Source organism: Battus philenor, unplaced genomic scaffold, assembly GCF_028537555.1.
Source record: "Battus philenor isolate CCGP_79_NKW_IND1 unplaced genomic scaffold, ilBatPhil1.0.hap1 SCAF_23, whole genome shotgun sequence".
NCBI classification, from domain to species: Eukaryota; Metazoa; Arthropoda; class Insecta; order Lepidoptera; family Papilionidae; genus Battus; species Battus philenor.
The window spans coordinates 11,138,483-11,152,216 of record NW_027181686.1 but is presented as its reverse complement, the minus strand read 5'-3'; the positions used below and the strand labels follow the sequence as shown (position 1 = coordinate 11,152,216).

General features: G+C 35.8%; 1 protein-coding gene and 1 non-coding gene across 2 annotated transcripts in view; one reads left to right on the top strand and one right to left on the bottom strand.

Annotated features, from left to right (window-relative positions):
• LOC137924138 (cholesterol transporter ABCA5-like) overlaps positions 1 to 13,734 on the bottom strand; it is a 69,784-nt gene that overhangs the window by 22,231 nt on the left and 33,819 nt on the right. Inside the window, exons 5-15 of the mRNA XM_068767484.1 lie at positions 13,391 to 13,628; positions 12,214 to 12,440; positions 10,544 to 10,622; positions 7,976 to 8,083; positions 7,087 to 7,230; positions 5,387 to 5,537; positions 3,904 to 4,045; positions 2,987 to 3,217; positions 1,682 to 1,796; positions 1,252 to 1,401; positions 83 to 250 (exon numbers count right to left, since the gene is read on the bottom strand). Of these exons, the coding sequence (XP_068623585.1) occupies positions 83 to 250; positions 1,252 to 1,401; positions 1,682 to 1,796; positions 2,987 to 3,217; positions 3,904 to 4,045; positions 5,387 to 5,537; positions 7,087 to 7,230; positions 7,976 to 8,083; positions 10,544 to 10,622; positions 12,214 to 12,440; positions 13,391 to 13,628 (1,753 nt within the window). The remainder of the gene's footprint in view (positions 1 to 82; positions 251 to 1,251; positions 1,402 to 1,681; positions 1,797 to 2,986; positions 3,218 to 3,903; positions 4,046 to 5,386; positions 5,538 to 7,086; positions 7,231 to 7,975; positions 8,084 to 10,543; positions 10,623 to 12,213; positions 12,441 to 13,390; positions 13,629 to 13,734) is intronic.
• On the top strand, positions 6,137 to 6,209 carry TRNAK-UUU (transfer RNA lysine (anticodon UUU)). Its single transcript has one exon. It is a non-coding gene; the product is annotated as a tRNA-Lys (tRNA).

The window sequence follows — 13,734 nt, the reverse complement described above, 5'->3', positions numbered from 1 at the left end:
ACCGAAGACGTTTACACGAACGTAGATAATACCCGTGTAGGTGTATATTGTAATTAATGTGTGTATTATTCACATTACTCACCCTGCCTTTGCTGATGACAGCCTTCCGATCTCCCAAGATGTCGGCTTCGTCCATAAAGTGCGTGGTAAGCAGCAGTACCCTACCCCTCCGAGCTCGCTGCAGTATTCGCCAGGTCTGACGCCTGGACACTGGATCCACTCCAGCGGTTGGCTCGTCCAGAATTATAATCTAAAATGTATATAAAGGTGTAAAAAGCTTTAAACACCTGCGACGTAATAATTGCCGCTGTTATGATAAAAAAAGTATGTCTGACCCGTGGACCGCTGTATATGAGTAACTGTATGTCCCTTGTTCAGAAGTGAGCGTATTTACTCCATAGGGCGTCTCCCGAAGCAATATAAAAACTTGACCCCCCCCCCCCTCTTTTAGTGGTAGTATATGTGTTGCAGCCAAAGCCAAGGCTCCAGGGAGACCTCGATCTTGGTGACCATAAAAGAGGTCAGGCGCTCTCTGTGCTTTGCTATCTTAAATACAATTAAAATAGGAGTATGTAACAGCCCGAGATGAAGCGGACCTATGTATAGATGATGAGGCGCAAAAATACTGCTTATTTTTTGGGCTAATCACTTGTGTTTTTGCTTAGTGTTTAGTATCATCTATCTCCTACATATTTTAAATTTCAGAAATAAGTTATGAAATATCGAATTATGAATTGTTGAACAAGTCTAAATAACATATGCTCACTTCGTCATTTATATATGTATACACCGCATATATATTTTATAGGTCGGTGGTCTATATACATATTTTAAATACACCACAGACCTATGGAAGACTAGCTTACTGATGCTCCTCAGCGTTTCCACGCTTAAAAAGTTCACTTACACACATGCACATAATGACACATACAAGGATCCCATTCTTTTCTGAACAACTAACAAATGTTTATGTGTCTTTATATTATTAGTATATTTTCATATGTATACTTTCATTATATTACTGTGATTATGGTTTGCAATAAATATATTACTACTATAAATTAAATTCTATGGATGTATACTAATAGATTTGGATAATTTAAAACGCTATATTTCTATCAATCTATCTCTGTTATTGACTCATGTATATATGAATTTTTATAGTTATCTTACCAACGCCATCTATTGGTATAATTGTAACACTAGAAGTACTGTTGGTAAAATACGACACAAACCATATTTTAAACTTACCTTTGGATCACCAATAAACGCAATAGCTATGCTCAACTTCCTCTTCTGTCCACCCGAGAGATGCTTGGAGAAGACTTCAGCCTGTTCCAGCAGGCCTACCTCCGACATCGCCTTATGGACCTCCTCTGGCAATCTCTTACTCGGGATGCCCTTTACGAAATGAATAATGGAGGTTAAAGATATAAAAGCTTTGATAAATTTATGTCTCTTTTTCTGTCAATGTATGGTATATGTGTAAAAATCATTAGTTTCATAAATAATAAACAACGTAATGATAATATAAAAAATAATTGTTGTTTACTATCTATCGATTTTTTACTGAAAACACTGTCAAAGGTCGGGGCTAGTATAAAAAGTTATAGACTTACAATTTTTTGAGACTTTGGGTACACCCAAAAATAAGTGTCTAAGGTCTGAATGTGTTGCTTACCTTAACAGCTGCAAAGAATTGCAGGTGCTCCTTCACGGAGAGGAGGTCGAACAGCACGTCCTGCTGCGGACAGACGCCAATCATCTGCCGGATCTCGTGCATGTCGTTGGGGTCCCTGAGGATGTAGTGAAGTTCTTCCATAAGAGTACTAACAAATTAGAACTAGAGTAGGTTCTCTTCTGAAATGAATCAATGTTATGTAAAGTAAATGTGTTTGTCCGGAATGCTTGTTTTGATAAAATTACCTGCCTAAGTATATAAAGGGTTCCAATTTAAATTCACACCATATGTTATGGCGACATTCTCGAAGGCCAGTTGCAAGGCTTTTTTTTACCTAACTTTCAATGTTGTCCAATTGGCATTTGCAAATCCTCCTGGGAGAAGGCAGAGCGCAGAAGCCGCTTAACCTAAGACCTCTTTTAAGGTAAAGAAGCTAGAGAGCTCCCGAGGGAACCCGGACTAGGACTGCAATATGCAATACAACCTGGATTGGGAGGCTACCGGCCTCTTATCTTAACCCAAGATCCCATGCAAAGCTAGAGAGTTTCTGTGGGTCTCGAATAAGGCTGTTACATCCTACCATTTTACAAGATTGGGAGGCTACCGGTCTCTTAGTCTAACCTAAGAACTCTTGCAAAGCTAGAGAGCTCCCGTGGGAGATTCGAAAAAGGCTGTTACATCCTACCATTTCACAGGATTGGGAGGCTACCGGTCTCTTAGTTTAACCTAACACCTTTAGCAAAGCTAGCGAGCTCCCGTGGAAGCCTCGACTAATGCTGCTTCATGATACCGTTTCACTAGATTGGGAGGCTGCCGAGCTCCAAGATCGCTTCTGCGTACTTCACGGACCGACTAGACTCCAGGGTCCCCACGAGTGGAACTCTGTTTGGACTGTCAGTCATTGATAATACCCATTTATAGTTCGAAACAAGGGAGAGACTTAGAAGATGGAATATTCCCTACATCGGTTGCTATCGCTTGGCTAACCACTACCAGCAGTTCGAAAAGCGTTAGAACTGGAAGAAGTGGTGGATGAAACTTTAGCAGCTCTTCAACCTAGTAAGATCAGGAGTTGGCGTCTCCTGTGATGAACGATCCGACCTCGTGTCCAAAGGGGCTTGTTGACGAAGGGCAAGTCGAACAGTGTTCACAGCGTGTTGACAAAGAGTAACGTAGGTGGAAATCGGCCTGTTCACAGTTATAAGCTGCTAAAGTGGACAAAAAAGTATAGCAATTTACACAAGGCTCGCAATAAAAATAAAGACACCTTGTAATAGAAATAGTACTACTGCTTCTTCTTCTTACCTGACATCTAAACCGTAGACATACGCCGTCCCAGCAGTGGGCGCTGTTAGTCCAGTGAGGATGTTGAAGAGCGTAGATTTTCCGGCTCCGTTGTGACCTAGAACAGCTGTTATCTGCCCTTCGTAGATGCTCAGGTCAATGCCGTCTATAGCCTTGATCTCTGGTTTGCGGCAGTGGCGGAAGCTCTTCTGCAGACCTACTATCCTGATAGCTTCCTTGTCTAACAGCTCTCTGTAATTTATATCCATAATCTTTTAACTAAAAAAACAGTTATTTTAATCAATTGTAATACTTAAACTTTTATCATCATCACCATCATCATTTCCGTAGGAGCCGCCCACAGCTGGACATCTACATAGATTCCAAATAAGACCAGTTGGAAATGGCCTTCAACCAACGTTTTTCGATGACCTTATTAAAATCATCTGTCCACACGTACATTTTGTTCAATTTCAATTTAAAATATTTTTTATCTGTTTCGTTATTTTTATAGTTTTTTCAGCAAGGCCATTTTTATTTGAATCAGACACGAGTCGGACGATACAAAAACTACACAAATAAAGAAACCTTCAATTACTCTGACAATAAAATACCGTTAAAGCGTACTTTGAATGTTTTGAATTTAATAGATGGCAGTTTAATAAATAAAACTTTTACATATATACCCAATCATCCTGTTGTAATAATTTTATTAAAGGTAGTTTTATTTTTCTTGAATGGCAAACACTGCTAGAACCCATCGCTCTTTTGTGACAACTTCCGGTAAAACGATTGAGAGTTGTGGGGTTGAAACTGCATTTTGATTATTGAGAAGTGATAAGTTGTCTAATGCAAACTATGCTAGTTGGCCTATAAGAGTATTAAAAATAGGACTTCTGATACTGTATATATTTATGTGAAATCTATAAGTTATTCACCTGGGAACAGGTTCGATGTCCTTGTTATGCGCAGCTTCGCCATTAGAGTGGAAATGAACGGCAGACACCCGGCCTCGTCGACCACCGCCCCAGTACGAAGGCAGCAGGCAGAACCAAGGCTTCTGTTTGATTCCGTATTCGCCTGAACACGACTTGTATATTAATTTTCACAACTTAACAGCTTATAAGAGGTTCAAAAATACAACAATTGTTTTTGTGCTGATCAGACACAGCTGATGGATGATCACTGCAAAGCATGGCTTTCCCAATGCCACGACGATCGGTCAGACCGTTATCATGTGGTCGGTCCACTTAGTGGCGACCACAACCAGTAGACGAGGCGTAAGACTTCAGACGGAAAATTCTTCAAGTTACTGTTCTACTTCAAGTTATTTCTGTTTTGATTAGTGACCTCCCTTGGCAACCTTAAGGCTTATAAGGTTTTGTTTACGGAATTGGTAAGATAAAATAAAACAAGAAAATTCTATTACAGCAAGCAATATTTTTTTAGTGATAATAAACTTTGATTTATCATCCAAAGTACTGCCTGAAGATGTAGGTATTTGATCAGTATGTGCTGCCACTGACTTAATACTTTTCAAATGATAGGTACAATATTTGAGAAATCTTTTGACATCCTTCTAATACATTCACTTTTCCCTTTTACCAACCACACTACTCTTCATACTTAACAAAATATTTTAATAATCTATTGAATTCTTCCTAGGGCCGATATGTCTTGGAAGTAATGACAACATAAAGTCCGAAGTAACGTTTGTATATCATCAAGTTAAGCCCTTATTTATAGCGATTAAAACTATGAAAACTTTGCTCAACCAATAATGGGCCAAATACAAATCCAGAAGTATTGTAGAGCGCTATCTTTCGCAGAATGTACAAAATACAATATATTTCTTCGGAATTCTCCTTTTCTTTGATATATCTCCTATAAATCCTACTAATATTGCTTGGAAAAATATTTCGGAAGTATTCTGTATTGTTTGTCATGTATATCCACCAAGAGTTCAGTTAAGAGCCAGCTCTTCTCTCACATCCAGATGTGGAAGAAATAAATACATTTAAGAAACTTTTAAGTTAAACGGTTTTTTGATACCCATATTGTGGTGGTTGTGGAAAAATATGTACCTAGTCCGCCATATTGGAACGGCGTCCATCTTGAATTTTAAATTTTGACATAATCATCGTGTTTTACTAGTATATCCCTTTCATTTGATACCCATATTGAGGGGGTTAAGGAAAAATATGTAATCCGCCATTTTGTATCGGCGGCCATCTTAGATTTATAATGTTATTGATTTTATTATATTGTATTGTCATCTAAATTAAATGTGTGTACCAAATTTCAGATCAATCTGACAACGGGAAGGTGCTTAAATTTCAATTTCTAATTTTGACCCAAATAAATAAATTCCGTACGGGTCGAACTAAATAAAATCGTTTAAAAAAGGACAAAGATACTAACTAGGAACAATAGCGTCGAGCCAATACGCCGCTAGTCCGTATATCACGGTGTCAACGGCCATCATGATGAGACTGCCACCGAAAGGTACACCTGGACCGCTCCACAGGTTGTCCCAGGTCACTCCCACGCCCGCCATGTCCAACACCAGAGCCTTGAAAAAAATTATACCGGTGGAGCCTTCTCAATTTTTCTACTACAAAAGGAAGCTGTTCGTGTGATCTTTATTTAATCTGAGATACTCTTAGAGAAAAAATTGGAAAAAATTACGGCAGTATGAAGTGAAATATATGATAATCTGGTTATATAAAATGAACAATGGAAAAAAAGGTTGATAAATATAAAAATATAGCTATGATGATGAAATATATCTTTATTTACACTAGTAACCATATTAAGGTTACTATTGTAAATAAAGTTTAAACAAAAATGTGCTTAATGTAAAAACAATACATATATGTATAGAAAGAGAAAGAATACATACATATATATATAAAGAGAGTAGAGTAAAAATTCTTAGAACAATTTTGATATATATATCAAAATTACATAAATATGTATCAAATTTACAAAAGCGAGGTATAACAAAATAATAAGTTAGTAAAGATTACTCTCTAATGACTAAGATTATTCTAATTTCAAATGTGTTTTATTATTATTTGGTGGACATTTTATATATACCATATTATATCTTTATTGTAAATTTATTGCGTCTTAAATGAACTGAAGTTTATTTTCAACATGATACTCATAGCCCGGATAGCTCAGTCGGTAGAGCATTGGACTTTTAATCCAAGGGTCCAGGGTTCAAGTCCCTGTTCGGGCGGCAACATTTTTTTAAATTTATTATTTATTCGATTAATAGTTTTGAAACTTTTACAGTTTTAATATTAACTACTAAAGATAATATTCATAATTGAAAATATTTTTAAAATATTTGTACTTCATAAAATAAATAATAGTAATATGTAAAGATAAACTTTGGTTATATATTTTTTGCACAGATGGCGTTAATTTCTATGGTAAGATTTAATACACATTTAGGAGTTGTTTGAAGCTTGTCCCTTATGATCAAGACGATTTAACTGGCGTCGGAAGTTGCTTGCGTTAATTGCAATTATGCTAATAAAATATTAAGGTTCAAGTGGCAGCTACTAGAGCATTATAAGTTACGGAACATGGTGTAGTTTAGAGGCTTTCCACTTTCTCAAGTATCGTATCTTGACTTGTGGTGAGGTTTTAACATATCTTTTACTAAAACAGCCCTCATACTCTTCGATAGACCGCTGAGGTCAAGCTGCTGATGATCTTTGAGTAAAAACTTGGTCATTAAAAACATATTTCTATGTTTTTTTTAGATTTTTCATGGACTGGTCACATGAATATCTTAATGTAAAACATACACGGTACAAAAACTTAGAGCGAACAAATAACACATTTTAGCAAAAAGCTTTAAATATCTTACACCTATGTCGAATCATCCTGTGTAAAGTGATCACTTTGAAACTCAATATTATTATTACATTATTTATTATTTTAGAAATCATTGATTTTAAAATTTAATGTACCATATATTGATTGCCTGCAAATTGGATATAAATTCACATCTTTCGTATAAAAAATCATCCTGTATAAGTTCGACCCAAGCGTTTAATATTACTCTTGTATGTGTTCCTAGGTGTACATGGTTATATTGTCCTCACCTTGTCCATAGCGAGCGCGTAACAGCTGGAGCTGATGAGAGAGACGAACCAGAAGGCGAGGGAGTCAGCGTTGGACACAAACACCTGGATGAAGTACAGCCAACTCATCAGGTTCACCGCGAAGCTGCCGAGGATGCCCGCCGTCTGCGAATCGTGAAATTTGATTACTTTCTGATATGCCTTTTTTGTTTTGATTGTCGTCAAATTTTGCCAGATAGGGACATGTGTTTTAGTTTACTCTGAGATTGGTAAAGAAAAAGAAACATTTCTTTTTTTTTTATGATACTTCAAAATATTGCATATTTTATTTCCGTACGAACGAGATTTAAACGAATTTTCATCATACCAATATTTCACATTTATAAATATATATATACATACATACATACAAACACACACACACATATATATATATATATATATATGTCTATTTGCCACAAATAGTCAATGACTGCCTTTGAGGTTTATTTATTGACATTCCAAATCCTAGTGCAGAAATTATTTTTTTTTGGTAAGAACCTTCTATAAAGTCTTTCTCAAGCTGTAGCGTAACCAAGTTGAATAAGGATTCATTTCTATATATGGATATGTTTGAATATGTATTAATTATTTATCTTATATATGTATATTATATGTAATATTTATTTTACCCTCATATAATACGTTCTTTAAGGTACAGCTGACTAATTATCACCATGTCATTAATTAAATATTTTTTATCATTAGTAGACAAAGCATTTTACCTTTGTCTCGCCAGATTTTAAGCGATGAGGCCTAAGAAGGAACATGCTTGCCTAGAAGAAACTTATTCACTGTTGATTTAAAGACTCGCAAGCTATAGCTTCTTGGACATTACTATATGAAGGATTGTATGAAGATCAGTACTTACTCGAGCGCTGTCGAAGAATGGGGTCAGCATAAACGCGAAGGTGATGATGGTGAAGCCGAATAGAAGCATCAGGAGGAATATCAGGATGTATGAGGAGTGCTGGAACACCTGCATTAAATGTGATATATTAGTTACACATGAATCTCCATACAAATTCATATTTCAAACCGTAAACTACAAATTTTTATATAAATGTAAAAGATAATGATAAATATTAAATTTTCAATTCAACATAGTAACTTTTAACACAACTCTTATTTGATTATGTTCGGTGTTATAATTGTGGAGAAAAAGCATGGAGAAACTCCACAACAACACAGATTTATCTAAATACAGTTTATCAGATGTAGCCTTAATGAAATCAAAATAAACAAGTGAAATCATTGCCAAGGATTCTTGTCATTTAAATATTAATATAATAATATTCTTTCTCGTCAATTTACTTTTAATACGAGTTTGTTTGTAAACCAAACTCAATATTTAAGTCGTACTTGTATTCTTAACCTTGAAAAATGAAACTGGTCTGTTTGGCTGCATCGAGCAGCATGGAAACGTATCTAGAAGGTTACCACCATACCAGTACCGGCATACTATAATCATTTCTCTTCTTAGAAAACTGGTAAGGAGTGACTTGCATCCAACATCTGACAACTTCTTTTTAGCCGTTAGACGCCCATTGTAAAGCATTGGCTTTCCCCAAAGATCGCTACTGTGACCGATCTAGCGCTGCCATTGACATTACATTCCAAGACCGCCTCGTTATCGCCATTTGGGAACCTTTCAGACTCAACGGCTACACGAGTGCCACTTTAGACATGCAATCCAAACCAAGAGTTCTTTATCTGTCATTTCTGATTCGATCTTGCAGCGAAACTACATTCCCTTTTCATTGTTCGTTACGTGACCTTGGACCTTCTCATGAAGCTTATCTTAATCTTATGACTATCATGCAAAAAATTTAAACAAGATTTCATAATTTAAAAAAAAAAATACTTATCATATTGTTAAACATTGTGAAGAATAAAAGCCTTTTTAATTTTCAATGAAGGTTCTTCTCAGAAGTATATCTGAATAAGCATATGTTTATAAGGCTTTTGTATTTTGGTTATTACAAGTTGAAAAATGTCATTATAATGTAAATAAATTGATATATCTATTTATTAACACTTTTTTCTACACCATAGACAAAAAATGGAGAGAAAAAAAGATACAATTGCTATTTTTGGTAACTCTCTCTCCCACTCTTGCGTCTTTGATGCATCTCCACGCGAACTAATTGTAGATACAACATCTGTACTAGAAGTATCGATTTATGTAATATTAAGCAAGTTAATATTTAACCCTTTCACGACCACGGGGACGCCGGTGTCCCAAGCAAAAATCATGGATTAATTAAATATTTACGTAACCATTGTGAATTATTTTTTTGTTTTAATATTTCGGAAAGTACCTTTTTATTATTTTTTACTGGCAATATAGGATAACTAACACCGTTTATTGTTTATCGTCATCGGAACGTTAGAGTTCTTTTGGCGCGAATGATCTGCTGTTTGGAATAAATAATTGATATTGTAAAAGTGCTTTTCAAGTTTTTACAGTGTCAAATTATCATTACCTGTTAAGTAAATTGTTATTCTAAATATTCAGTAGTAATGTAATTATGTTGTATTCTGTGATAAATCGTTATAAAGATTATGGGACACGGATGTCCCTGTCGGCGTAAAGGGATACTTTTTATACGGAATTTCTTAACTTTTGGCCTGGTGATATACCAAAATACTATCATTTTCTTATTCATATTTTTCTCAGAATATGTTTCGTAAGGGACGTGGAGTTTTTGAACTTCGAAAAAATAAAATTCTTCAAATTTTTATGGGCGACAACAGCGATGAGGAAGACGAAGACCAAAGACTTCTAGTACAGGATGATGACCAAGGGGTATTTGATGTCGAGGTTGAAGAAACGACGATTCTTCAACGGCAAGAATCACCTGAACCTTCAACGTCTCAAAAAAACAACCCATCTAATCATTAACCAATCATCTAACAACAGGAATTGTTTTGCTGAGTACCACAAATAACTTGCCCTATTATATTTATATTATTCATAAACAAGTAAAAAAAAGTACACTAAGTAACAAATGTACATTTTTTACAACAAAACAGACTTACCAATAAGTAAACCAAAATTTAGAGTTTAAGTAGAAAGTAACCCTTAGCGACCGTAGGGACATATTTTTCCCATAAATTTCCAAAAAAAATGTAAAACTTTTTTGAATTTTTAGTATAAATTATGTTTTTAGGATGCCTATTAATTCATTACATCTAGCTAAATTGATTAAATAAGGTACCGTAACCTTATGGTCCTGAAAGGGTTAATATCCTAGTGTCATTGCACAACCAGAAGACTATATCCCATATACTGAAATATATTTACCCATAGGAAAGTGCATCGAAATGGGTGCCGAGGAAAAAGTTACATGGGCGCCACCACTTCCCTACATACGGAATTAGATATAATTGTTTTATATGAAAAATTAAAAAAAGAATATACAAATTAAATTCTTACCCCTAAAGTAAACAGCAGAACTGTGCTGACGATCGACAATATGGTTACAAATACAGCATATATCAGAAACCAGGAACCCCTGGAATAAAACAATCATATATGAGGCATATAGAATCAAAATCAGCTAAATTTGCTTCGGCATTTTTAACAAAACATACTACCTTACAAGATATAAATGAATTTGATTTTAAGATGAATTTATGAATGGATTTTTTGACGGATATCTACCTTTTGGAAGTCCATCCTAACTAAGAAAGGGACTAATATATAGAATAGCGGAAGTGGCTATATGTTAGTCCCTTTCTTAGTTAGGATATATCTAAGATGCACAAAATTTATCTCGAGTCGCGACAGAGTACCGTTTTTGCATAAATTATACGTAATATATAATGTTTGTATAAATTATACGTTCATTTGAAAATAATACAAATTGGTCCACTTAAAGCCATTATCCCACTGACAGATAGAGCGTCACCAAGTTCAACAGTTGCATCGGGAGTAATTTAATAATTCTGTAAATTTGGTGTAATACCATGTTCGTTCCATTCTTCTTTCAAATCGTCATCACTATCTGATGCTATAATATTTATTTTTATATATTTTAAAGGCTTAATATAAGAGTCACTCTCTGATGTAGTATCATTGTCACAGTAACCACAATTTGAGTAATAAACACTCGGACAATCAGATAAATCATGTGTATAATTAATGGAAAGATTCTTCATTACGTTCCATAATTTTTTTAAATATTTAATATTTTTTACAACAAAAGATTGTACCACATGGTCTCCAACAGAGACAACAATAGTGATGTAAAAAAACCAACACAAGTTTAATCGTGACCGGTCAGCAAGGTTCAGCCTTAAAAACACGAGTTTTTTGTGAGTCACAAATTTAGTGACGGTTATGTTGACATTCTCTAGTGAAATTTGATATGTAAATTTTTTGATTCTACATGCCTCATATTAAATATTTTTAATATCCCATATATAATTCATAAGTTAGACAGATAAATAGATCTATTCTGCGGGTAAATATTAAAATAATCTTTTTATAATTTTTTTGATTAAAAAAAATTATTAACACGTTAATATCTGAATACATTGTTGTATTGTAAATCGAATATAAGATTCTACGAAACATTTTTGTATTAAAAGTGTGACACACATTGAATTGCCACTTTAGACTTCTACCTAAAGTATATACATACACACACACACACACACACACATATATAATTTCAGTGTATGTATATATTATTTTAGTTTGTCCTATCATAATGAATTCAAAATTAATTAATACAGGGTTTGCAAATCCGCGGCCCGCTATGTTTCCATAAGCGGTTGAAATCGTCTTTATTATAAATTATAAAATAATTTGTTTTATTGTTTTATGTAATTGAGTGTTAGTTTCGAGCGGGCCGTCAAAATGTTTGAATTCACCTATGCCCATCTCTGATTTCACAGGCTCGGTACTGGGGAGTACCAGAGCTTTCTAAGGTACTGGCTACTACCATTGAAGGGGAATCTTAGTGAGTAGAAATCCCACATAACCTTGGTCTACCACCAGAAATAATAATATCTATTGCAGACCCTAAAAGATGAACACCGAAACAAAAAAAAACTTATTATATGTCACTGTATGTATTAAGTATAGTTATATATACTTACCAATATACGGAGTCCTTTAAGCCCATAATCCTCATCCCTTCTCTTATCTTCTTCTCTTTTTCTCCCACAACGAACATGAGCAGGTAGGTGATGAACTGTGATAATGTCATCACCATATACATAGGCATAATGACGCGGAATATGACCAGCCAGTCGCCGGTATGCTGCCGCTTTGGAAACTGGCGAAGGTCGATTCTTGGCGGAGGGAGCGGTGATCCAGTGTCCAGCTGAAAGATAATTTGCAACTAAATTAAAAACTACAAATAATGAAATGAGTTTTTAAGATTATAAATAGGTATGCTGTTGTACATTTACATGATTTATAGACGTGGGTCTGTATATCTATCTATATATAAATATATATACTAAGAAAGGTATTAATATATAGCTACTTACGCTATGCAGCAGTAGTCGTGCTATGAAGTGCACCGCCCGCCCGCCCGCTGATAAATGCGCGTGCGGTAAACAATGCGAAACACAACTACCACCGTTAATCTACTCTACACGTGTTTTACCCCTCCATGGGGCATCCTCAGAAGATGTTACACCGACCAGTGCCAAACACCGAGTCTGGTCGGTAGACATTTTTTTTGACTTTCTTCGACCTTGACTATATCATCGATCCACCTAGTGGGAGGCCTACCAACCGGTTCGTAGTCGCCACTCGAGAACCTTTCGACCCGAACGGCAATCGGATAACGAGCCCACTGCCACTTCAAACGAGCATTCATTAGTTCTACGTCGGTGATATTAGTTCATCATCTGCTAATGTTTCCATTGCTCTCTAGGTCACTCTGAGCCTTCTTATGAGGCCCGTCGTAAGTGACCACGTCTCGGATCCGTATATCATCATCGGCAACACATATTGGTCAAATACTGAAGTATTTTGGACGAGAAGAAGTTTCGAAGCTTTCGAACACTGCCCTTTTCGTAATGCCTATATGAAACACTAATCGGTGTAACATAACTCCTGAAGATGCCCCGTGGAGGGGTGAAACACGTGTTGAGTGATTTAACGGTGGTAGTTGTGTAATTCGCATTGTTTGCCGCATGCGCATTTATCAGCTGACTGGTGGGTGCACTTTGCAGCACGACTACCAGCGCATGTGCGGAAGTGGCTAAATCTTGGTCCTTTTGCAAAATAACGCCTGATTCCATTAAATATATCGATTGATACCTTTATTTTAATGTAGTCGATGAGGGTCTGGAGCGCAAGGAAACCGGAGTAGTAATACTGCAGCACAGGGCAAGTGTCCTCCCTGTGCATCTCGGAGAGAGGGATGAGCTGTCCGCCCCGAGACCAGTCCGAGGACCAATCTTTGACAGCTGTTCTCTCGCGACATTTTACCGGCGACGTGGTCAGGGTTCTTGTGGAAGGTGTGCCGGCGTGAGATGGATTCGTGCGGATTGTATATCTGTAAAAAGTAACAAGTTTTAATTGTATACAGGGTGATTGGTTATATATGTAAAATCTTTAAAGGAGTGAATGATTATTTATTTGCTGTTATTAACAATATAATA